This window comes from Peromyscus californicus, unplaced genomic scaffold (assembly GCF_007827085.1).
Source record: "Peromyscus californicus insignis strain IS unplaced genomic scaffold, ASM782708v3 Scaffold_10__1_contigs__length_136768540, whole genome shotgun sequence".
NCBI classification, from domain to species: domain Eukaryota; kingdom Metazoa; phylum Chordata; class Mammalia; order Rodentia; family Cricetidae; genus Peromyscus; species Peromyscus californicus.
Window position 1 is genome coordinate 20,884,992 of NW_026294391.1, and position 27,111 is coordinate 20,912,102.

The 27,111-nt window shown below is 38.8% G+C and overlaps 1 protein-coding gene and 1 pseudogene across 5 annotated transcripts in view; one reads left to right on the forward strand and one right to left on the reverse strand.

Moving 5' to 3' along the window:
- Positions 1-27,111, reverse strand: part of Mid1 (midline 1) — a 214,542-nt gene that overhangs the window by 36,657 nt on the left and 150,774 nt on the right. For all 5 annotated transcript variants that reach the window (XM_052712989.1, XM_052713065.1, XM_052712777.1 and 2 more), the window contains 2 exons: positions 5,628-5,735; positions 56-204 (listed from right to left, as the gene is read on the reverse strand). In XM_052712989.1, the coding sequence (XP_052568949.1) occupies positions 56-204; positions 5,628-5,735 (257 nt within the window). The remainder of the gene's footprint in view (positions 1-55; positions 205-5,627; positions 5,736-27,111) is intronic.
- Positions 17,167-20,881, forward strand: LOC128113427 (fructose-bisphosphate aldolase A-like; annotated as a pseudogene).

Consider the following 27,111-nt stretch of genomic DNA (forward strand, 5'->3'; position numbering starts at 1 on the left):
ACCCAGATACAAGCAATCAACAGCCTGAAAACATCCTAGCTGTCCCTGCACTCACCTCTCAGTGATATTCTTTGCTGTCTGTAGAAAGCGGGCATGGTCATTCTCCTTCAGAGAGTGTTCTGCTTGGGAAATGAGTGATGCCGACCTTTCAATGCACTGTTTACAGTTTGCAATCTGCTGAGCTAGTTTTCGGAGCCTCATCACCTAGAACAAAAGAAGCATGGCAGACATGGTTATACTCGAGGCTCACTTGTGAGATGGTGCGGGGCTGGGCCTTTCTGAGGTGTGCATGCTGTTATGTAGAAGTAGAGAAAAGTAGAAACTGGGAAGACTCAATTACAGAACTTCAACTTTATCTCCTTGGAGAAACGTTGGTAATTTGTTTTATGAGGAAACACTGAATTGCTAATTACTTCCCTGTTGATGGGAAAAAAAGGTGTTTGTCCAGTGGCAAGTGACAAAGGGTCACTGAAACTCTTCCCTCTACTATTTTATTCTACATAATTACTCAAGACCTTAGGGAACCCTGGAACTTTCTCCATCTCAGGTTTTCAGCTGTGCCATTAAAAAACGAAAGCATTTCTGTAGGTGTAAATTTGAGGCTTAAGTAAAAATCACTTTCTAAAAAGTTCTTTGTAATCCATGCAATAAAGTTGTGATGTAAAAGCATTTAAGTAGTCCTATTTTCCATACTGTCTAAAACTTGTGTATTAAATTAACAGAAAGGGAGCATTTTTCCCATTGATTAATATTTTTCCTATTGAACTGATGAGAGAAAGCCAAAAAAAGCACAGCTGGGCCGTTTCCTCTCACTATAAACGTCATTTCCAGGCACTTTGTGCTCTTGATAAGTAATAACTATTTTGATAAGCATTTCCCATTTGGGTTAAAACACGTACTTGTTTCACAACCTTCTTTCCAGTTCCTGGTTCTGTCTTGCTTGAAAATGACCCTCAAATGTAATTGACCATAACCTCTCAGGCAGGCCAAGATAAGTCCGAGGTAACTCATTTGGCCATGGCACCAGTGTTTGAAATGTGCTGTAAGCTGGAGCCCTCCGGCCAGAAAGCAAGTTAAATTTAGACCAGTAATTGGAATCACCTCATGCCTACTGCCCCCATCTATGCAACAAGGGCCGGGTTTTGGCTGGCTTTCTGATAATTCTGGAGTGGAAAATAACCTTGGGTGAAAGGGTAGGGAGGACGCCTGGTTAATCTGTCAAAGCCGACTCAGGCTCCCTCCAGAATTCCTGCTAACTCCACGAAATTTCTGCTTTCTCCAAGCCATCATTATCATCCCAGGACAGCTCTAATCTTGAAGCAAAGGAAGGAAGGAAGGAGATGTCAGATCTGTACGCCTCTAGGGATTATCCATTTCCAAGTATGTACTCTAGCAAACAAAAGAAACTACAGCTGAATTGAGAAGTGGCAGGCCCAAGATTTCAGGCAAGGTTGAGAAGAATCCATGAAAATAATGAGTCAGAATGAAATGTCCAAACTTGGCAGCTACGAGTATGTGATCTCAAGCATGGTAAAAGTACATCATTCATTATAATGGTAGTTCTTGTTCCTATCAGGATAACTGTGTACCTTAGTTGAATGAAATAACACCATTTTACACCAAAGAGAACAGAGCTTCTGGCAACATTATATATAGAGGCAAGGCCAAGGCAGCCATCCAGTCTAATTCAGGATGTTATAAAACATCCATTAGAAACTGTCAGAGGAAGGGAAAATTCCAGAAGGAAAAATAAGTTAATAGCACCTACAATAGACTAAACGAATGGAATATTTAATCGCATAACATAAAGAATAATTCAAATTACACGGCCAAGTTGAAGATGTTTGATACAATTCTAACAAAAGAAAATGAGGTCAAGCTATCCTTTTGGATGTATTTCATGCCACTGTCTTATCCTTTGGATATGCGAAGTAGAGACCACATGTATTACAAATGTGACAATGACTGATCTTCAGTTTCATCTTTTTCTGCTTCCTCTATCAAGGTATTAGAAATTAAAAGTGACATACAAAGACAAGAAAAAATCCTCTCTAAATTGTGCATGTATTGAAGCAAAAGAAAATGAGAGCATCCTGGGAAACTACAAGAATGTTCTAGAGAGAACCATTTAGGGCATACTTTTAATTATAGGTCAGTGTACAGTGGCATCAGAGATTTTCAAACACTGTATGCAAAAGAATCCACTGGGGACTCTTTCAAAGGAAAACTCTAGATGTCTGGGCACATCCTCCAATATTCTAGTTAATGAGTTGTAATTGGCAGAGCAGCAGTAATTTGCATTTTAACAAGCAATGAATGTTTTTAAATCTCCAGGTGATAAATCACTAGCACGGTCAGGCCTAGCATTTAAAACACCAATCTAGTTTAATCTTTGAGTCCATGGACATCTGCCATGCTTGAATGTCACTCAGACACTTTTGTCCCTTCCTACATTTATGAACTTCTCCAAGTGGAGGCCAAAACTCGGTTTCCCAATTACTTTTGTGGCTGTTTTCTGTCATGTATCTGTCTATGCGTTTACCTGCAAAACTGCTCATTTATCGCATCCCTATCTGTGTTTCATCTATAAGTCCCTTTCTCTGTGGTTTCATGTGTTTCTTGCTCTTTTAAAACAAAAATGATTTTTTAAAAAAAAATCTCTGAACTGTTTTGTTTCAAGTCTTTGGCTTACTCTCTTGCAAAACTAATCTCACTTGGGGTAAGATAATGATGCTGATTTTGTTGGCTGTAGTTTTAGAAACTGAGAGTTTTTTTGTTTGCTTTGGAACTGAGCTTAGCATTTCAGTTTTAAAGAGAAGAAGCTGAAGATAACACCTTGCTGTCCCTTACTCAGTCTACTCTAATGCTTTTACAGTTGCCTTCACCTAACCTGGCCCACGGGCTCAGCACTCTCACTCTGAGGCACCTGTCTTGTGTGATATCAGAACTGGTGGGGCCCAGGGCCCACTTAAGAACTAACATAGTTTCAGAATCCCAGAACTGAAGTTTGCCAAAAACTATGATGCCAGGCAGACATTGGCAATAATCTTCTCCAATCCCTTGTAATGAATGAGAAGCCTTCTACAGCCCATGGCACTAAGGCACAAGTCTGGTTTCTGCCCTCAATCAAAAGCAATTCTAGTCTCCTCCTACAAAACTTCAAGAGTGCTTTTAAATCACAGACTTGGAACGGCAGCTGCACTTCTTGACCAAACCTGTCCCTTGAGCCATAGTTGTAGCTTACTTTTGTAGTACTTTTTTCCCGTTTCTGCTCTATGGAAATACTTCTCTTATTTCACTCTGTCCCATTTTATTCTATTTTTATTAATGGTGTATGTTTGTAGTGGCGCGAGTGTTTCAAAGAATGAACTTTACATACCACCATGGCTAAAACTGGAATACCTTTTACCACTATCCTCTATTTCATAAGAAACTCAGGTGTTGGCTATGTAAGGGTAAGCATGTTTGCCAGAGAGTTATGTTGAAGTGTCATTGCAATCTGAATATGGGCTCTCAGTGAGGTCCGCATCTGGACCTTGGGAATCGTTGAATATGTTACCTTCCATACAAAAGGAACTTCGTAGATGTCTGGGTTAAGGATGTTGAGGAGTTGAATTTGTTCAGGATTATGTGGATGATTTCCAAGTAATCTCTAAAGTCTTAATGAAAGAGAGACAGGAAGGTCCATGCTAGAGAAGTAGATGGGAGAATGGAAACAGAAGGTAGAGTGCTATAATGAAGTAGTTGTGAGCCAAAGACTGTGGATGGCATGCACAAGTTTGGAAAGGCAAGGAATAGCTTACTAACATTGCAAGAACCTACCTAGCCTTTAACTCAGGGAGATTGTTGTATAGGGATTTTTAAACAGTCTTAGTAAATAAGAAACACAGAGCCAAATACAGGGGTAATAGCCGAAGAGATCAGAGAACTAGCGAAGAGCCACTGACTACCCTTTAGTTTATCACTAAGCTGTAGTTTTCCACATGAGAGAGAGCTTCTTCCTGCCTAACCTGCACTTTTATTATTTTCCTATTCTGTCTTTTCATTGGCTCTAAGCCCAGCCACATGACTTCCTTGTCACTGCCTTTCTATACAGACCTCCAGATCTCTATGGTTAGTACTGGGATTAAAGGCTCGTGTCACCACTCTTGGCTGTGTCCTTGACCATACAGAGACTATGTCTGTCATGTGATCGGATTAAGGATGTGTGCTACCACTGCTGGACTTCTGCTTATGGCTCGCTATGTGACCTCACTAAAAGTAGAAGGCTGAGTCAGGAGACGCTGCTAGCCACTGCCGTCATGAGGAGTAAGATGTAAAGTACCGGTAAGCCACAAGCCACTTGGCAAATTACAAATTGATAGAAATGGGTTAATTTAAGATATAAGAACTGGATAGCAAGACGCCTGAGCCATTAGGCCAAACAGTTTAAATAATATAAGTGTCTGTGTGTTTATTTGGGTCTGAATGGCTGTGGGCCTGGGCAGGACTGGAGATAACTCCAGCAACAATTGCTTTTAGGCTTCTGAACTCCATAATACTAAAGTAATCAGTAAAAGTGTTCTAAGCTACCAGGCTTATGGTAATTTGTAATAGCACAATAGAAACTATTATGAGAAGAGCACACAGCCAATTAAATAGGAGAAGTAAGCTTTTTTTAAACTTTAAGATACATTGCACAGATTAATAAATATGCCAAATGTAAACTACTGAACATTTCAAAATTAACAGAGCATTTAATTTAAGAATCTATCACCACAAAAATATAAGTATTTGAGGTGATGAATAAGTTACTTTGATTTAATTATTACACATTGTGTTCATAAACCATAGCATCACATTGTACCCAATAATATATACAACTCTAACTTATCAATTTATCATTAAAAAACAGAAAATTTCAAAAGAAACATATACAGGTAAGGAGAGTATTGATATCTGCATGCAATCATATGGCAATAGCAAATTACCTTCCTCTTGCATACTAACAAGTAATGATGGCTACATTTCAGGAAACCAGGCCTCTGAGAAACTAGAAGATGGCAGGAATAAGAGATGAGTCAACATGGTACATGATGATGCTCTAGATCAGTGCTTTTCAACCTTCCTAGTGTTGTGACCCTTTAATACAGTTCCTCATGTGGTGGTGACCTCCAACCACGAACTTATTATCATAACTGTTATTTTTTGCTACTGTTATGTAATGTGTTTCCAATACATGTGTTTTCCAATGGTCTTAGGCAACCCCTGTGAAAAGGTCATTTTGACCCCAGAGGGGTCGCGACCCACATGTTGAGAACAACTACTCTAGGTGGGGGAATTGTATCCTTAATATATTCCAGATGGACACTCACTGATGTAATACAGTCAGGGGCACTTACTAAATGTGGTACAATGGTATTCAGAATTTTCAGTCACCAGAACTGTGGACCAAATAATCCTCTTTATACACTACTCTGTGTCAGATATTCACACAGCAACACAAAACAGACTAAGGCAGACACTTAAGATGGAATGATGGATAATACAGAGTGTATTATTTTATATTTTCAAAGCTGCAGATGTGCATAGGAGTATATATTCTCCAGGCGGGAAATATAAAAAAACTTCTGCCCAGGAAATCATACCTTTCCTTCTTTAATCTTCGTTCCAATAATTTGTCGTCTTTGCTGAATGATCTCAATGAGAAGATCACATTCTTCTGTCAATTTGGCTTCTTGACGTGATGCATTGACCTACAGGATGAGTAAAATGGCATTCATTTGGCCTTTCAGTTAAATATTATTGTCAACAGACTAATAACACTTCTAGTAATCTCTAGATTGCAAGAATGTACACTTTAAATTTTAATTCTCCTTCCTACTGTTTGCAAGGATGGCAAATATAGGTCCTATATAGGTTTACAAATATAGGTCTGACTTGTATCCTCAGAAAACAAATCAGTTACAACACTCTTCCTGCCAAGCCAGACTTGCCCTTATCAACTAGTTGGGAACTGATACGTGAAATGAAATATATGTGTAATTCCCGTTTTGGTAAACTTGAAAAACAAATTTAAAAACCACTTAATCTTAGTAATTTTTTTCAGAACAAATTATTCTCAAGATATTTAACAGAAGTTTCCCAGAAACAATGTAGCAGTTTACATTATATATTCACTTAACATGTTTTAAATGTTCATGTTTGGATTTAATCCCTGTAAGATATCAAATCACAAAGTAATGGCTTGATGCTTTATTCATTTTATGACATAATTTTAAATCTTACTCCTGATGTATTTAGACACAGAGGTTGTACAAATGAAAGCATACCATCTTCATGTAAAGGTGGATCAATTCAGAATGGCCTGTGTTTGAAACTTTGAGATGCATTGTATGGGACAGAGAATTACAATTAGCTCACTCTTGGCAACTCTACTTGGGAAATAGCGCGTACATGCTATTTCCTCCACCTTGTGACAACACTGAAATGCTTATTCACAGACAGAAACCCAGAAATCCCAGCTGTGGGAAATGGAGATAACATCCACAAGCTTTATTATTTTAGTACAGCTACAGGAGGAGCTGTAAAGTTTCACAGGAAGACAATGGCACTGATGATTCTAGCATATCTCACAAAGAAGACAAGGGCCAGTTATGAGTTCTTTTGATTTTGGTAACAAGCTAGGGTAATTTCATTCTTTATGAATGAGATAAACTGGAAGTAGTACTGTGAGTTCAGGATAAACATCCAGTCATCACGGCTCACATAAACTATGTCCCTTTTCAAGAGGCCTAGGATTCCTTGAATTTTATTCTTGATCATTAACAGATGCCACATAAAGATGACACAAAACATTTTATTGAGAAGACAACGGCCACCAGTCATCTATAACAAACTGTGAGACATTGTGTTCTATGATAAATTATCACAGAAGTATTTGCTAAATGTTTGTCTAACTAACAAAGACAAAAGAAAGAATGGATTGACAGCTATAGAATTTAGAAGTCAGACTGATAACTCAGGGAAGATAATCAGTGGGTTCAATTTATCTTACCATTATTTTATGTCATCATTTCTAGTCCCCCTAGAGGTTTTCTAAGTAAATTTAGTTTTATATTGAAATATTTACTTAAAACTTACTCTCAATCAGTGCCTTATCTTTCTTTTCTTTTCTTTTTTTTTTACCTTAACATAATTTAGTAACTGATTCTAACTAAGCTGTGAAAAGAAACAGCCCATATTGAGAACATGAACATATTACAATGGAGGGAGTGAGATGTTTGGGATGTAGCAATGATTGAAATTCTTTTCTTGACCAAACTTGAGTGAGATTTCTGAACCTTCTCCTAGGTCCACCTGTGTACTTCCTTGCAGAATGTCCTTTTAACAGGAACACTGCTAAGTTGGTTATTTAGAATCTTCCCTCTTGGTCACCTTCAGTATCTGACCTTCATCTACCATGACTGAGGTTATACTTGATACCTTGGTCTATTTTCATCAAAACTACAGTTATCCAGAATCCTTAGCCAGAAGCTCCATTCCTTGTGTATCCTTTTAATAGATCCATTCCTCTTTCAAAACTGACTGAAATTTGAGTTATTGCAAATTAGAAAAAGTGTCCCACAGTTTTCATAGTAGCATGAAGCTCAATTGTACAGATTTCATTTTTATGGTGGATTGATTGACCTTACTGAATTTAAAAAAATGTGGACTGAGATCTACCGTGCTGACCCAAACATATTCTGAGAAACTGGATACTACAATCACCATCACCTTGAAACAATATTTCCAGAAATTTGGAAACGTGGTGTGTCAATTTTAGGCTACATATTTTCCTTCAATTTTTTTTAAAAGAATACACACAGCTTTTCTTTGAAACTAGAAAAATTGAATCTGTTTTTCTACTAGCATTAAGTTCCAAATTCTTGTTAACTGAGAGCATTCCTACAGGTAGACTAAAAGAAATTGGATAATATTCTACATTTCTAAAATTATTTCCCTAAAATGAAGTTTTCCACAGGTTTACCATATCATGTTAGAGTTAATGATCTGATTGGATTTATATCTTTTTAGTGAGAAGGTAACAGATGTCATCAGGCCTTTCTAGTTCCCAGGTTTGGTTTGGAAAGGAGCGCGTCTTGGGTATGATTTTAGCTTTCATTTCTGATTCATACCTTTTGATAAAGAAATCATTGTGGCTGATGGAATGCTCCACATGGAGCCATCTAAACATGCAAAAACCATCCCTAAACCTTTTCTCAACATGCACTTCCACTTTTGTGTCATCATGTCTTTCTTTGTCCTTTGTTCCCAAACTATAGTTAAGTGTGGGATATAGATAAATGGGACATCCTGTATTTGGACCACATTGGAATGGGGAATTAGATCTTCAAAGTCCTTAATTTGTAAGGAAAAATATTAATATAGATCAATTGATCATAAAAATATGAATATAGCTTAAAATTGGAATCTGTCCCATCTCAGCCTCCTCACTGCAACTGTTCTCAAGCATGTTGACAAGCAAACATTAAGTCAGCTCCTGAAATTAAGAGGCACAGCTGGCTTTGCCTTGATTCTCTTTGGACCTCTCCCATGTGCTTAGCATATACCTTCTCTAAATCTAGACTCACAACTTCCTTTTTCCTCTTGAAGGCCGTCATCTCCTCCCCATGGTTTTCTTTTCTTCTTTAGTACCAGCTCCATCTCTCTCCAGTTAATTCCTCTCAAGTCAGAGACAGCCTCAAGTTTAAAAACCAAGAATGCATTGTCCCTCTTTTGATAAGCCCCCAATTTGTTATTCGAGACTTCAAGTGCCCTAGCCAATGCCATGCCAGCTGAAGTCCTGACTATGCTTGCAGCACAGCTGGCACTCCTCCTTCGAAAGAATCACAGGCCAGGCAGTGATGGCACATGCCTTTAATCCCAGCACTCGGGAGGCAGAGGCAGGCGGATCTCTGTGAGTTCAAGGCCAGCCTGGTCTACAAAGTGAGTTCCAGGACAGGAACCAAAACTACACAGAGAAACCCTGTCTCAAAAAACCAAAAAAAAAAAAAAAAAAAAAAGAACCACATTCAAACATTTATTTAGTCATCCATCCATCCATTCAAAAGAAGCTCCCAAGCTTCTGCATGATACCAAGCAGCATTCCAATTGATGTGATAAAAAGGACAAAGTCATTGTTGTTTTGAAGTTTACGTAAAAGTATATGAAATAGATTGAGCAAGTAAAAAAAATAGAAATTTAAGATTGGGGCATTATAGGAAAGAAGTTAGAGAGGGTAATGTGATTAAACATGGCTGAGAAGAGAGTTAATTTTATTGCATAGATAAGAATCTTTTGACAAGTCAAGAGGAAGGAAAAGGAATGAGCTAAAGGATGCAGACAGGGCATTTAGAGGTTCTCTTGATGTTATATCCAGGCTAACCTCCTGACAAACAGCATCAGTCCATCCCTAATAGTTGCCAATTCTGTATGCAACATTTTGTTTGTTAAACCTTAACTCTGGACCAGAGGCTCTTTCAACTGCATTCACAAAGAGCATTGAAAAAGATGTGTTGCCCTGTGTATTCAGAACTGAGGTGGGATATGGTATTAATCCTCTGCCTTCTATGCCAGCTTTTGTGCAGAAGTATCAACAGGATGGAGACAATGTGGAAGGTTCTGGCATTGGGATGGAGGCACATGAATCAAATACCCAGTACCGTGATGGTTTCACAGTAGCCATTTACTACAGACCCTCCTTTGCTATCTTAAAAAAATAAGGAAAATGGAATCTACAAGATGGGTTTTAGGATTTAAGATTATATTCCTTTTTGTCCATGTGTGTATGAGAGACAACAATGGCATTGGGAAATTTAGTGCTCATAGTGGCTTGATGGAACACAATTCCAGTAAATAATGAGGTTAGGCTCTTATTTTCCACCTGTTTGGTGAGTTCACAGTTGTCCTAAGTATTTTGGGAGCAGGGAGGGTAGACTAGGAAGGGAAATTACGTAATCAAGGAACAGCAGAAGAGTCTTGCTGTGAAGACTTGCTGACCCACTTTCTCCTAGTGATAGGGTCATTTTGCTGCTTCTCAGACCATGACCTTTTAACCTTGAAATGAGAAAGTTGAAAATTGAAGTAAGCACAGAAGGCACACCTAAGGCCAAAGTCTCCTAGACTAGAGATCAAATTCAGCCACGCAGGTCTCTCTTCTGCATTAACGTCCACCTCACATTGATAATTGGTTAGAATTCCAAAATTGTCAGCATGGAGATTACCTTCTTTTATGGTAATATACACAGTTTCTTACATAAGTCAATGATAACATAAATTGGTTAACTATTTTTTTTTCTAGATCAGTCTGTTAGCAGTGCCCAATAAAAAGTCCTCCTGCTACGTTTTATGGTCTAATAGTGTTATAAGATTTCACAGAAGGGGTGGGGTAAAGTTGACAATTTTTTTCCTTGTCAAATGTATAAACATTAAAGGGATTTAATTACAGAGACACACTGAAAATCGGGCTATATGTCTGTGGAATGTTCTTTAGCAGTCTGTAAATGGTCTCCATTATTCCTTAAAACTTGCTCTTTCGACTTGTATTTAACTGCTAAATGAGATGTATGGTACCAAGTATAAACATCATTAATTTTCACACACATGTGGCCCTAAAATCTTTAGAAATATTTCATGGAACTCTTAGAAAAGGGAACATCAATGGGGAGGAAATGTCTGGCCACTTCTCATAGGGAAAACTTAACTAATGTGCACTTTATTTATTAATTTATTACTTTGTTTTTTAAAACCATGTGTTAATATGTGTCCACTGGACAATATGATGGGACTTCTGAATCTGGCTTATTTAACCCACTCTGATGATCTCCAGGACCATCCAAATGTTAAAGCTCCATTTGTTCTTATGTGGAATAAAATTCCATTATGTGTATGTACAACAGTTTTCATCCATTCATCTGTAAGTGGAACTGTAGGCTGATTCTATACCTTGGCTATTGTAAATAGTATAGCAATAAATATGGCTGAGCAAGTATCTCTGTGGTAGGATACAGAGTCCTTTGGGTACATGACTGGGAGTGGCATACAGGGATTATGATGTACTTCCGATTTTAGTTTTTATGAGGAACCTTCAAACTGAGTTTCATGATGAATATACTACTTTGCATTATCACCAGCAGTGAATAAAGGTTTCTTTTTACCCCTGCATTCATACCAGCATCTGTTGTTGTGTCTAACACCACTCTAAACACCCTCATTTTTTCTCATTTGACAATGCTTGCTTGAAATGAGTTAGCCACCTACAGTCTTTCAAAGTAGAACCTCCCAATTCCTCCTGCCAAAGGGATACACTCATTTGATAGATGGCTTCCTGTTTGTACACAGATGGAACACTGAACTAAGCCTGGGGCAGGATAAAGCCAATGTGTTAGAGACAGGAAATTTGACGTCAGAGTATTCAGGGGGAAAGGAGCATTGCTCAATGAACTAGGAATTCTACAAGAATAATGACCCTTGGGGATTACACCTCCCAAGGGACACACTCGCCCACAATTAGTGCAATCTTGAAATTATACCACCAAACAGTTACACTTTTCCTTTGAGACTGTGGTTAACCTTGCCATCTGTGAGTTTTAAAAGTATACATCTACAGTGTATGTTTGCCTAAAATCAGTTCTTATGGTAAAATCAAAAGCAGGGTCATTCCACACTGATTTAAATTAAGGTGACCTAGACAAAGGTTGCAACATTCATATATGATGTTCTGTAGATGCTGTGCTTTGGACCCCAAAGCATTTGTCTCTGTATACTAGTCATCTGTAACTTTTAATCTGCATCTAAATCTAAAGCGGGTAGCAGTATTAAAAAGTATGTCCTAGTTATCCCATATCACTCCAAAACAAACACACTAAAGGAGTTCATTCCAATGTGGATAAGCTGATATTTGGCCAGTAAGATGAGGGAATGATGGGAAAACTGCATACACTTCAGCTCTGTGCCCCACCGTGCTCTGCTGACCAGGTGCAAAGAGAAATATGAGGATCTGAGGGTGCTTTGGGTTTTATTGCCAAAGGCAGCTGTGATGAACATTCCAGACCCTGGGGCAGAAGTTAGACAGAGCTGCCAGAAGGAACAATGAAAGGGATTCTAATAGTTCAGTTTGTATATAAAGCTGAGCCAAGGAGAACTGAGTAAGCACAGACGGTATTACTGTAATACATCTAATATGTTTACATATAATCTTTACTCTGAAACTCTCTTGACCAAATTCAGATACTTGTAGATCGTGCTCAAGCAGTCAAAAGAGAGAATGCCCCAGTACCCAGGGTCTCTGTGTAAGGAGCAGAAACCAGAAGACGCAACACAGAGCCGCAGCTTTAATGTTCAATATGTTAATTTAGTTTGTGAGTTTTCGTGATGCTGGGAATGGAATCCAGAGCCTTCTATCACCAAGATACATCCCAAGAGCTTAATAGTTACTGTTTTTTGACTATTCATTTCCAACAACGGCTTTTCATGATTAAAACATGGAATCCCTTCCTAAAGGAATTTTTGTGGGAAGTAACCATAGTGAAACTGTGGATATAGGCTATTAGAGTACCATGGTGGCAAATCTTTTGGACCACAGCAGATCAATCATACTTATTGAGTGAATATTCAGATAGGGTTTGTTATGTGCTTGCTATTTATTTAAAAATGATTCTCAGGATCCTCATGGTAAATCTTTACTTGAGGTTTCTAAGATTATGAAACTCAAATGTTGGATAAACAAGGTCATAAGATGCTATTTAAATGGTAACACTACTACAGTGAGTAGAGCAATAAAATTCCTATAAACGAAATACAAATGTAACAAGGCAATAAAACTGCCCAGCAAAAATGCCACTGCTAATGCCTAAAACTTTGAAACTTCACACAAGGGAGTTTTTTTCCCAAGAGTAGTATAACAGAACATGTCCATTCCAAGTGTTGATGCTGTTGCTAATATTTCAGTAAAGTCAAATCTTCAAATACGGTAAAATAATTCAGAGAGACCAAAGGCTAAATGAGACACTTCAGAGCTCTGGGCCTTGAGATGTTTTCCGAGGAGAGCAATGTAAGGTCTGTGTGACTCCCTAGCTGTATGTTCCTGGTTGTCCATGTCAACTCTCCACTTTTCAGGTTCCCTGTATCCATAAAGAAAACACAGATTCTTACCTCCCAGAGCAAATGCAATATTGTTAAACATACTACAGGGTACAGGACAGTCCTCACAACAGTCCCTTAGGTGCACTGGCAAGAACTAATGAGTTAGTACATGAAAAAGCATTGAAACTTGCTTCATAAATAGCAATCCTATGTTCATATCCACTCTCAATGCTGTTTCTATGCTCAGTTTATCTGCAATGTCCATATAGAATGAAAATGATAGGTACTAGGACCAATCATCCTATTGTGTCTTCCTGAAGACATTGTAGCATTAATCAATACATCTGCATCTTTCTTCAGCTCAATAACTCAGGAAGCCATGTTAGCATGGTGACTAACTCTAGAATTTTTGGAGCTACTTTGAAATCCCAAGTGGATCCCATGAAGGTTGTTTCCTATGCAACTGAGTTGGGAGAGAGGATGGGCTGAGGAGATTCTTCCATGATATAGAGCAGGAGGTGGGAAAAATTCTTGCAAAGCAGTAGAAAGTAAATATTTTAACTTTATGGACCATATGGACTCTGTTGCATCTAATCAATTCTTGTTATATGCTTAAATGCAGTCATAGACAATGTGTAACCACATAGGTGTGGCTGTGTGCCAAAAACACTTTATTTACCAAAAGGAGATGACAAGTAAGATTTAATTCTAGGGTCATAGTTTGCCATCCTTCAGCATAGAGAACAGATCATGGGCCTTAAAGCGAAAAGTGTGAAAATGCATGAATTTCTCTAAGATTTCTTTATTTGCATAGTTTCAATGAAGACATCTGTGAACAATCTGGAAGATAGCAAATATTCAGTAAACCTAGTCTTCCTTCTAGTCATGAAGAGTTTGCAATTACTGAATTAATAGGTTTCCATTTTGAAGCTGACAATCCTCCACTGCTGCCTGGCTTTTACTTTCTCTACTATGTCCTGCAGACTTCTGTCACATTTATACCAAACACTGGCCCTCCCATGCTCTATTTCCTGGGATACACTCAGATGACTTCAGCCTTCACTGTCACATTCCTGGCACTAATGGCACAGACATTTGAGGTTGTTTAATGGCAACTTTTTGGAAAGCAGTTCCAAAATGAAGCAACAGAATGGAAGGTGTTGCTCATAATTCATTCAAAAACAATGATCTCCTTCCTTCCTTTAGCTTATTAATTATGCTCTTTATAAAACAAATGCTCTACACCCTTCCGTTTGGGCTGGGCACATAGAATTAAAAAAAAAAACTCCACTAAACTGGCGTGCACAATTATGTCTATCAAATCCTTTTCATAAAATTTCTCAAAACATTCTGTTAGGTAATCTTCAACAAGTGTATTTAGTAAAAATCAGCTTCTTTTGAAGGTGAAAATAAATTACAGCTGCTTGTTGAGTTAAAGGAAAGATAGAGGCAACACAATTCAGAGAAAGGAAGCGATTCCTAATGGAAAGAGGAAACTTCTAGTCTGCAGTCTCACATTCATCACTTGCACTTGCATTTGTCATTTTGGTAAGTGGCATTCTTTCCAGTTTGTACCATGATTCCTGTGTAGTGATGTGATGGAGAAATACAGAGTTGGATTTCTAGTCAAGCTTGCATTACTTCAGTAGTTACCACCTGCTCCTCTGTAAAGTTCTTCAGAATGAGAACCAGTCCCTGCCCCTCAGCATTCCTTCCAGAGAGTGAAACATACTTGATTACATTACTAATACAACTTGGAAGTACAACTGGAAAATGGTAAAAATAGTTCTATCTACATGAAGCATCCACAAGTGATATCTATGAAACCTCTTGTCTGGCTGTTGCCCCTCCAGAATATGAGCAGTAGCACAGAGGCTGACTACTGAATATCTTTGTTGCCCAAGCTTTAGTATCTATATTTATGCAAATATAACAAAATAGAGGATGGGTTGCAGAAATTGGATATGTGGACTATGGTCACAAACAAAGAAATCACTCATGCTATCATTCCATCTTAGATGCAGTCTATGACTTTGCTGTTACTGAAAAATGGTATAAGATGAGAACGTAAGCACAGATACTTGATGAGAAATACCTGCAGGAAGCAGAGAAGTGGACAAGGAAAGGTATGAAGACAGCAGTGTGCCTACCCAAGCTCAGTCTGGGCAACTAGAGATTAAAAACAACAGGCAACTCTGAGAATCACTGCAGCTAAGGGATTTATCTAACATGTCCCACCAGGAGTGAGTCAAAAGCTTCTAAGCACAGGCAAGGAATTCACCTCCTCTGGACTTCTTTGGGAGAGGCCAAGAAAACCCCACACTAAGGGGGGCAGGTTCAGTAAGTCTCACACGGACAAGGCACTGATAACCATACGTGCCATACACTCTTCTTGTCCTCTTCTTTTGCTCCTTTTCCTCCTCCCACTTCTTGTTTTTTTTGTTTGTTTGTTTTTTTGTGGTTTTTTTTTTCTGAGACAGGGTTTCTCTGTATGACCGCCCCGGCTGTCCTAGAACTCCCTTTATAGACCAGGCTGGCATGGAACTCATAGAGATTTGCCTGCCTCTCTCTCCCAAGTGCTAGGATTAAAGATGTGTGCCCCCACTGCCTGGTCCTCTACACTCTTCCTAAGACTAGCTCTAGAAGATAATTTTTCTTCCGATGGCTTCATATGCCCAGCTCTAGAGGAGGCTAGAAGGAGCAGGTGCCACATTCATCCCCTTTGCTCTGTAGCTCTAATAGCTTAGGACTAAATATGAAGCACACAGACTGTGTCTGACAGTGCTTTCTATATTGACCACGGCCATTCCCTACTTCAGGGCCACGCTCCACATATGAGTATTTGTGCTTCACTTACGCAACTTGTCTATACTTGGGCAAGAGCCAGACTACAACAGTGTGTGTGTGTGTGTGTGTGTGTGTGTGTGTGTGTGTGTGTGTGTGTGTGTAACATGTATGCATATGTGGGTGTTTCCTTATCTAGAGACTCCTTGCTTCCATCATTTCCACTCATTGTGAAATTATTGTTGACTTTCTAAAGCAATCATTCTGAAGGTTGAAGATCTGAACTACAGCTAATTAAAAAAAAACTTGAGTTAAGAAGCACCACTTGAAGAAATCTCCCTCTCAAAATCTACTATCTATCTATCTCTATCTATCTATCTATCTATCTATCTATCTATCTATCTATCTATCTATCTATCTATCTCTATCTATCTATCTATCTATCTATCTATCTATCTATCTATCTATCTATCCCTTCTTTACCTCCCTGTCTCTCCTTTGCTCCTTCCCCAGCTGCTCAACCCCTCCATTATCTGAAAGGTCAGCTATATTTCTATATACAAGCCAGGAATACGTTGCTTTCTCACCTTCCTACCTGGGAAACAGCAGGCTCTGTTCGGTGTGTGAAGATCAAGGTTGGGTAGGGGCTAGGGAAGGCATCCTGCCAGGTAGTGGAAACACTGCTTGCTTTAATTTTATAGCTAAGAACAAAGCCTTCTTATTGTTTAATAGAACCCTTAAAGGCAGGCCTCACTGGCATAGTTCTAATTTTTTTGAAACCACAAACAAGAGAATTCTTTAAGGCCATTTCATGAAAAGCAGAAGGGAAAAGCCATTTGATTCTGCAAACATTAAAGTGATACTTTGCTTCAGTAGCCAGGGGTTGATTCCAGGCTAGCATTTACATGTGTCCTCTTTACAGGAGTGTCTGTTGCTACTGTCTACCTGAACCCACTCTTTTACTCACAATAGCTCATGATGATGGCAAATGCATGAAAAAAATAAACACACAGATCCCATCTTCCTTCAGGATGGCATACCTTTGGCATCATTATTTTTGTATAATGTGCTAAAAGAAGAACTAATTGCACCCAAATTCAATGATCCCATACTTTCCTCATGCAAGCCCTATTTATAAGCTTGGAACGACTGCACCTTTGTTCAGTACATATTTTGATTTTTGCCCATGAATTAAGCCTGTTATGCAATCAACTTCCAGACTGCAAGGAAACCAAGGCTAGTGGTTTCCAGAGATCTTTGCAACAGTCTTAGCAGCAAATGAACGGAAGCAAGAGGAAACGAGGCTGCTCTTGTTTCTCCCTGAATGAAGGAGATGCTACCAGCATACCCATGATGATCACTGAAGCAAGTTTTATTGACTTTGAATGTCTTTCGGTTGTTGATTCAGAGGATAAGGTATAGTGTCTCACCCCTCTCTTTGTGTGTGTGTGTGTGTGTGTGTGTGTGTGTGTGTGTGTGTGTGTGTGTGTGTATAGGAACAGTCTGATATTTTAAAAGATGACTCAATAAGTCACTTTTACACCTCTGTCATTTTAACTAGTTTTCACGTGTCAAATAATTCTTTTAAAAGCATTTCCCCCCAACTTCATTCAGTCTGGCTATCAGACTGATTTTAGAACCAAGAGAGGTTTCTAAGAGTATCTAGAACATTGGTTCTCAACCTCCTTAATGCTGTGACCTCTAATACACACAGTTCCTCATGTTGCAGTGTAATTTTGCTACTGTTGTGAATTGTAACATAAATACCTGTGTTTTCCGTTGGTCTTGGGCGACCCCTGTGAAAGCGTTGTTCAACCCCCAAGGTAGTTGAGACCCACAGGTTGCAAATCATTGATCCAGAAAATCAAAAGGAAAGGTACAGGTTTACAGTGAGGGGTTAGAAAGACCTTCTATGACCTCTCTTAATGGCTCCAGAATGCCCCAGAGGGACATCTGCCTCCTAGTTCTTTGCTTTGCTAACTCCATCTTCCTGCCCCTATCCAGTGCCACATTCCTCAGTTTGGACAAGATCCTGGCAGGTGTGTTTATCACCCATAGGCTGTGTCTGGGTATCTGTGGTTACTGAAATCTGCCAGTGCAGAGTATAATGAGTATAATGTTTTCAAGGAAGGCCCATTTCTGCTCTTTAGGGTGACAATTTATCTGGCATGCAGATTTATGCAAATGAGATAATGCTGGAGGGCAGACAGAAGGATGCAGGTGATGCCTTAGAAAATGCTATTAGTGCACCAAGAGCCATCAGCAGATATTATAACATTTGTAGACATCCTAGGAAGCCTGGCATACTTCCCAAGGAATCCTGCCAAGTAGCAAAGGCCTAGACATGGACTTACAGACCATGGGAATTTTTGTACAAAGAATACATCTATACAAGTCATTAACTATATAGTTTTTCTTAAGCTTTTAAATAAATCTCATTATCTACTTATAAATCTAATACATTTTATAAAACCAAGAACAGTCACTCATAGGGCATCCTTAACTCAAGCTGGCCAGATCCAACTTCATTAAACAATCAATTCCATCTAGAAATCGGGTAATTAAGGTAATTTTTTAAAAATGAAGTAAATACTCTCATACAAGGAAATGCACATACTTTAAGGGATACCTAAACAGGTATTCATGACCAACACAACCAAGATATAAGACATTTCTATAATCCCACAAAACACCCTCAAGCCCTTCTTCCAGGCATTGCTCACCCCAGACAATCATTGCTCATATTTTAGCAACAAATTCCTGAAACATATTAAACTGCATTTATAAATTTCATCTTCAGTTTACTTTATGATCACTTCAAATTCTTAAATGGATAAAATGAAACCTTTAAAAAGTTCATCTTTCCCAAGTTCTAAGTAGCTTTCTATAAGTTCCATAAATTAGACATTCAGCTTAAAATTACAGATCTAAATAAATTATGTTTTAAATTTAATCTGAAAGCAAAAATTTCAAATTTCTGTAAAATGTCATCTCTTAAATTCTATACATTATTGACATACAAATGTTAAATTATAACATGAAATAATGATTCTATGGTGTTATTTAGGTCTTTTGTCTTGGATACATATGTTAAACTTCCATGTGAGAATGAAAAACAACTCTTTAAAGGAAGCAAATTTGTTGTCTCAAAGAAGTTGGGGTAACCACAACAATGGTTAATGACCAAAGATTTATGAAGACTTCAGAACTGATGGCTCTTTGATTCTACTTGTACCACAGATGTGTTTGTGTACTTACTGAGCCTTTGTGAAGGTCTCCTGGGCATAATTTAGTGCGACTTCTCCCAGGGATCTGTCATTCCAATCACCACTTTCATTTTATCACCTACTTGGTGTAGTTCAGGTACCACTCCAGTCACTTTACATTGTTGGAGGGAACTTCATATGCATTCTTGTTCATATTCTTCTCTCTATCTCATTTTGTTGTGTTCACAAACCTGGCCTGAAACTCACAATGTAGCCCAGGATGACTTCAAAGTCATGGTCCTCTTGCTTCAGTCTTGAGAGTGTAGGATTACAGGTGTGCACTACCATGACTGGCTTACCTCATTTCTTTATTAGTTGATTTTTGTTTTATTTTGTTTTGTCTGGCTTCAAGCTACATACCTATGGCCAATATGATAATGTTTACATGAAAAGGCTGTTGAGATAATTATATTAGAAAGTGAGTATATGCCCCACCCACCTCAGCCGAATAGGCTGCGTTCTTTTGGAACGTACCACAGAATGGGGTTCTGGTGACTATCAGCATTCGCTCCTCAGTCCTTTCGCTTACCCACGGCCATACTCAGCAGATCCTCCCCCCCCCGCCCACTCCTGTGCCAGGAACGTGCTACCACTGGCGCCATGTCCTACAATACCCAGCACTGACCCCGGAGCAGAAGAAGGAGCTGACTGACATTGCTCATAGAATTGTGGCTCCAGGCAAGGGCATCCTGGCTGCAGATGAGTCCACCGGAAGCATTGCCAAGCAGCTGCAGACAATTGGCACTGAGAACACGGAAGAGAACAGGCGCTTCTACCGCCAGCTGCTACTGACTGCTGATGACCGTGTGAATCCCTGCATTGGGGGCGGGGGGTGATCCTCTTCCACGAAACACTCTGCCAGAAGGCGGATGATGGACGTCCCTTCCCCCAAGTTATCAAGTCCAAGGGTGGTGTTGTGGGCATTAAGGTAGATAAAGGCGTGGTGCCCCTGGCGGGAACCAATGGCGAGACCACCACCCAAGGGCTGGATAGGCTGTCTGAACGCTGTGCCCAGTATAAGAAGGATGGAGCTGACTTTGCTAAGTGGCGTTGTTTGCTAAAGATTGGGGAACACACTCCCTCAGCCCATCATGGAAAATGCCAATGTTCTGGCCCGTTATGCCAGCATCTGCCAGCAGAATGGCATTTTACCCATTGTGGAGCCTGAAATCTTCCCTGATGGGGACCATGACTTAAAGCACTGTCAGTATGTAACTGAGAAGGTACTGGCTGCTATCTACAAGGCTCTGAGTGACCACCATGTCTATCTGGAAGGCACATTGCTGAAGCATAACTTGGTCACCCCAGGCCATGCCTGTACCCAGAAATTTTCCAATGAGGAGATTGCCATGGCAACTGTCACAACACTTCGTCGCACAGTGCCCCCTGCTGTCCCTGGAATCACTTTCCTGTCTGGAGGGCAGAGTGAGGAAGAGGCGTCCGCCAACCTCAATGCTATCAACAAGTGCCCGCTGCTGAAGCCATGGATCTTGACTTTCTTTTATGGCCGAGCCCTGCAGGCCTCTGCTCTGAAGGCCTGGGGTGGGAAGAAGGAAAACTTGAAGGCTGCCCAGGAAGAGTACATCAAGCGAGTCCTGGCCAACAGCCTCGCTTGTCAAGGAAAGTATACCCCAAGTGGTCAGTCTGGAGCTGCAGTCAATGAATCTCTCTTCATCTCTAACCATGCCTACTAAGCCGAGGTGATCTAAGGCTGCCCCATCGACACTCCAGCCTTCTTGATACCCACTTGCTATTCAAGAGGGGGCCTTCAGGCACTTTCCCATCACTCTTATGCTGTTCTCGTGACTGGTGTGTGGTGTTGTCTGTGAATGCTAATTCTGCCATCCCTTCCAGACCACTGCCAATAAACAACTATTTAAGGGGGGAAAAAGAGAGCATATGATCTTTTCAAATGGCCATAGTTGTTTTCAGGGTACATGTGTATAAATCCTATTACTTTTGCTTTCCCTATTCTCTAACACATACTTGGTTATGGAAATTTAATAGCTTTATACAATAATGTTCTCCTCCTGATACCAGCATTCATGAAGGAGACACCATTTTCCCAATCCTTTGGAAATAGACAGAAGAACATTGTGATGGCCTAATAATACCTTGCCTAGTCAGAGAATTATGCCTTCATGAAAGTTTCATCACCTTTTATACAGGAACTTGATATTATAGCTAGTAAAATAGTTTTTAAAGCAGAGTGGAAGTTCTACCATACATTCCCAGGCTTAGACCTTGCCTCACTTGGTTGTACATCCTTTGTGAGTTCTTCCTCACTGCGAGCTTTTTGCATTCAGTAGCAGCTTCAAGCCATTTAAATAGCTGAATTTAAAAATTCAAATTTCTATTTCAAACAGAAATAAGCAGTGCTACAATTGCACTCTTGTTAATGGGAATTTTGTATGCATGACACAATTATTTTAAAATTAGAATAAGCCTCTTCCATTTTTCCTACATTTGACAATTAAAAATAAAAGTCCATAGAATGAGGGTACTAGATGCTATGTCCTGTGTTTCTCATAATGTATAATTATTTTACACACATATATGGCTTTATTGTCATATAGAAGACATTTTGCTACCCATTAATTGAGGGAAATAATCTAAAGTATATATTAAATATAGAAGTAAAAAAAGTTGGCTAAGTTACTTAATGATTGTTTCTTATTGTGATCACGCTTATCTCTGAATGGACCGAATAGGAGCAAGCCATGAGGAAGCCAAGCTCCTATTGGCTCATCATGGTCACCTTCTTTCATCTTGGACCTGCCCATCTGAATCCATCCAGCTAAGCTCATCTTATGTGAAAGCTGAGTTATAGCTAACTGTAATGACCATTTCAAAGTGTATCATAAACTGTTCATATTATTCTGGTGTGTTTCACATGTATACATTTGCAAATACATGTGTGTGAGCATACCTGTGAAGACCACAAGTCAATGTCAGGCATCTTTTGATATGCTGTCCTTCACCTTCACCTTCTTCTTTTTAATTTTTCTGTTTTGGAGACATGGTCTCTCACTGATCATGAAGCTCACTGACTTAGCCAAATTAGCTAGTCAGCAAGCTTCAAGGATCTGCTTGTCTCTACTTCCACTAGCCCCACATGACACTGGGATTATAGACATGCACCGCCATGCCTCGCTTATGTGTGGGTGCTAGAGATGAAGCATGTGTCTTCATGCTTGTATGTCAAGCACTTTACCAAGTGAGTCATCTGTCATGCTTACCTATTCCCAGTATTCTTTACATCATGCCAGGAAAATCAGTACTGCTCTAGCTACCCAATAGGTTACTCGTTCAAAAGAATGATGTTGCATGTAGCATAGTTTAAGGGAGGTACTATAAAGAATTCCTTTATTGTGTAGAGAGACCACATTAGGACACAATAGAAAAACCACACTTTCTCCTTCCTTCCTATTATTGCTCAGCCACTGAGCCCTAGTTTAGGCCTAGTACTCCACGTTCGATTTAGCAAGGTCAAACTCCACTCTGAGTCATCTGGTAGAATTCAGAATATATAACACAAAACTCCATTGTGCTCAAATTATAAAGATTAACAGATGATGAATATTTTGGATGTCGTTCGTAATGTTTCAAAGCTTGAACTTGGGAATGTTATAAAAGCATTATCAATTCAGTCATAAAAGTATTTCCTAATTCTAGTTTACTGGAAGACTTTCGCTGTTATCTTCTCTCTATTTCTCATGAATTTTAAGAAAGTAAAATGATTCAATGACTCTTATGAATAATTTTTTACCCCCAAAGCATTGAATACAAGTATGTGTTAGATAATACTTTTATAAATAATCACTTTAATTCACACTGAGAAAAACAGGTTTTCTTCATAACTTATTAATTGTAGTAAGCCTGGTGGCAGAAACTAGATATAGTAATATACACAATGGACCCACAAAATGGAGTTTTTCTGAAATGATGAAATTTAATACAGACTGTTGGTTCTTTTGTAGTTGTGTCACAGGAATCCCAAGACCTGAACCTGATAAATCAATTTCACTATAGTAGTGGCCACAATAGAGTTTCTGAATGCTGACAATTGTCCAATCACATTGCTACCCTTTTAGAGATATATGCATGAATAGGAATTTGCTGGTCTGGTTTAAAGGCATGGAATCTAACTCTAAATAATCCCTGACAACATCCTTGCTGGGTGTCAAATGGACTGGGAATCTGACTTTTCTCTGCAAGTAGCGATGAACTAAAATTTGTATACAACTTTAGATACTGAAGTTGCCCACAGCAAGATCTACTTCATTCAGATCACACACATGTCCACAAGACTTAAAAGGCGTGTGTGTATGTGTTTCTGTGTCTATATATGTGTTTTTATGTGTGTGTATATATTTGGATGCTGGCCTTTGTCCAATTCTGTGGATGAAGCAATTGCCAATGTCTCTACAAAGAGAGAATACTTTCACAATAGAAAATGGCACAATTAATTAGAGCAAAAATGTTCATCTTCTTTCATGATAATTCATCCCCATCATTCCTCTTAACTCATACAGTCCACTACTGGAGCAGAGATCTATTTAAAAATGCTTAATTCACTCACAAAGGGTCTTGTGTTCTATATACCAATATTGGAAATCCACAGAAGGCCAATAAGGAAACAAATTTACGATTAAAAGAGAAGGAAAAACTAAGGGAGAAAAACAAAAGAGTCAAAGATAATTTAAAAGTGATTGCAGACTGATTACAGGCTAGTAATGGAACTTGCTGCTGCACCTGAGGACCTGAGTTCCACCCTTGGAATCCACATGGAGGAGGGAGAGAACCAATTGCGACAAATTGTTCTCTGATATCAATATAAGAGATACAGTAGCACGTGCACACACACACACACTTTAAAAAATTAAGGTGATTACAATCAAGGCAAGATTAATCAAAAGAGTCAAGGATAGCACACTGACAAGCTGGTGGATTAGACCTTAGACAAAGACAGTCAGCTGGGCCTCTATCTTCCCGAAACAACAATGGCAACTGGTCACAATTACCTATTTGTTCTCCATTACTATCTCAGTGTGGATTGATAGTCACTGTCACCAACAATTCCCCAAGTGGTCTTTTACAATGTGTTGTATTTGCTACAAAAACAAGAGTAATGACTCTAAGTATTTTCTTAAGCAATAAAATAGGTTTTCTGATTTTTCAAAGAAAATCGGTAAGAGAATGTGGTAATAAGAACTGTAATCCATATTTGACCTACAAAAAGTAAGTTCTGCAGCTCGTTCTTTTTTAAATTTAAATTGATTCCCCCCCCCAATTTTGTTTGGAATCAGCATTTCACTATGTTGCCCAGGCTGGCCTTGAACAATCCATCCACCTGCCTGAGAACCCCCAGTGCTGAAATTTTGTGTGTGTGTGTGTGTGTGTGTGTGTGTGCATCTGTGATCACATCCAGTTCCTGACCCAAATTTTGATCACTTCTCATAAGCTTGTTTTATGCTCTAGATAACAGTAATTTCAAACTTGACCTGAGGGAGTTTTACTGTAATCCTCTCCTGGAAGAAACAAAGCAGAGCAGTTCAAACCTATCGTTTAGAGAGCCCCAGCCATCAACTTCACATGAACATTTGTCAGAGTCTCTCTGAGGTTACTCTTTCAATGCCTCTATCTCCCAAATCCCAAACAGCCTTGGCCTTTACACTCTTTCTTCTCTAGTTTTTCAAAGATTCAGCACTTACACAATCACAAGGCTATTTCATTTGCTTGCCCTCACTTATAAAACAGGTTGGCAAAACAATGGGGGGGAGAAGCAGAACTTCAAGGTTTCACTTTTTTAAAGAAAAGCCAAAGTGAACCCCCAGGATGAGGGGTGGGCTTATGAGAATGTAGCATTTCCTCCTAACACCCGAGAAGGAATTCATTGATTGCATTTACAACAATGAGGAGTCACCTCTGTGCTGAGCGTTTTCTTAGCCCCAGCTAGCATGGGAATGTTGTTTTCCCCAAGAATACTCAGACTTGAATACAAGGACAACTTCAGGAAGAGGAAAAGGAAGAAGTACAGTCTAGGAACCTAGGTTGGGAAGCCGGAAATTCTTTTCCACTGCACTGATTTAAAAGAATAGCTTGCTGGTCCCCAACACATTCCACTACCTTCCTGGAGTTCCCTTGATACTGTGGCCTTTTCACATGGAGGAGTGATTCTTTTGCAGGAAGATAAATATATTATTTTCCAAATAGCTACAAATATCAAGTCCTGAAATGAGTTAGGGTTTCTAGTTAGAAGTGTGAAGCCAACACAATCTACATGCTTCATGATTTGCCATTAAACCTTCAAGAGCCAATTTCAAACTCAAATGCCCAATGAAATAAATGCTTCCCATTTCCCATCTCTCCAAAGCTGCTCCCTACCAGGCTATGATAGCCTCTTTTGTTCAAAAGGGGTTTTTATGATCCTGGTAGCTCTTCATTGATGATTCAGATATGCACTCATTCAATTATTACAGGAAAACTTGGAGTTTGGTTTAAAAATATTTTGAGAATATTAATAATTAGGGTAAATGCAATATTCATAATTCATAAATGGTTATTTAATTTTTATTTAGAATACATTTCTTGGTTTCCAAATTTAGTCAACAATAAGCATTTATTTCCACTCCAATGGATTTACAAAGCAGCAGAGAAAGAAATAAATACTCTTAAATTTTATGTCTATTTGTAAGTTGGCCACAAGTAATTCAGTAATATTTCTCTTTTAAAAATTAGTATCTCAACTAAAATAATACCTGATCCCTTAAAATAAATAGTCTGCTGATAAATTTCTTGAGCATATCTCTCATCTGAAATTACTGAACATGATAGAATATAATTTTATCATGCTACAATGAATACCATTTTGTAAATTCAAGTCATATTAACATTGCATTAGGAACAAGGCATTTGTTCTGAAATTATTACCAGCCATAATGGAAACCAGACATTAATGCTTTAAGAAGTAACTAGCTGAAATTGAATGAAATAATCACCCAATCCATAAAACATTTATAAGATTTACCATAAAGCACAGGTGACTTTTTCTACTAAAGAGAAATAATTCTTTCCTATTATCCTAACCATCAAGTGCCATCACATCATAAAAATAAAATATGGAACATGGATCATTCTATTTTGTTCATCCATTTATTCACACAATAATATATATTCACTTTGCTCTGCAATAATGAAAACATTATGCTTCTTCACTATTATTTCCCATACTATTTAATCAATAAGGCCCAACAGATTCAGTTTCAGTAGGATAGAAAGGTCAAGGTTATGCAACCTGCTGTTGCTGATGCTGTTGCCTTCACACTCTAAGCTGCATCTAACAGCATAAAAGACAGGCAGGATGATGATTTAGTGATTAAAGGAAGGAATCTATGACATGAGCCCAGGTGCTAATCCTTTCGACTTCCATGTTGCTCTGTTCTATATCTTTCCTTTATCTATTATACCATTCTTAATAGCACTACTATAATGAGCATTAGAAAGGATGGTTCAGGAAAAGGTAAACACCCCACTTCTCACCCATGAACACTACTATAGAAACACATAGCAAAGTTGGAGCTTGAAAAGTTTGCCAACATTCTTGCTTCTCAGTAAACAATTTTAAATTTCCAATCATAAAGAGGGTTCCCGTAAGGAAAAGCACAGTCTTTATGAACACAAAATATTTTAAGCATTACACTAAATCTCCAATGTTTGCATAATAAAGATGCTTTTGAGCTGAGAGTATTTGAAAGCTTAGCTTTATTGTGCTGAAGAATATACCATCATAAACATCATTGAATGGCATTTAAACAAAAGCTGACAGTTCCAATCCCTGGGATGTTTTTTAAGACAGTACTTTTGAAATCTATAGGACAAACTCAGGTCTTGACTCCTCTGTAAACTCCACAAGATTTCAGGCAAATTATACCTCTCTCTCTCCCCATCTCTCTCT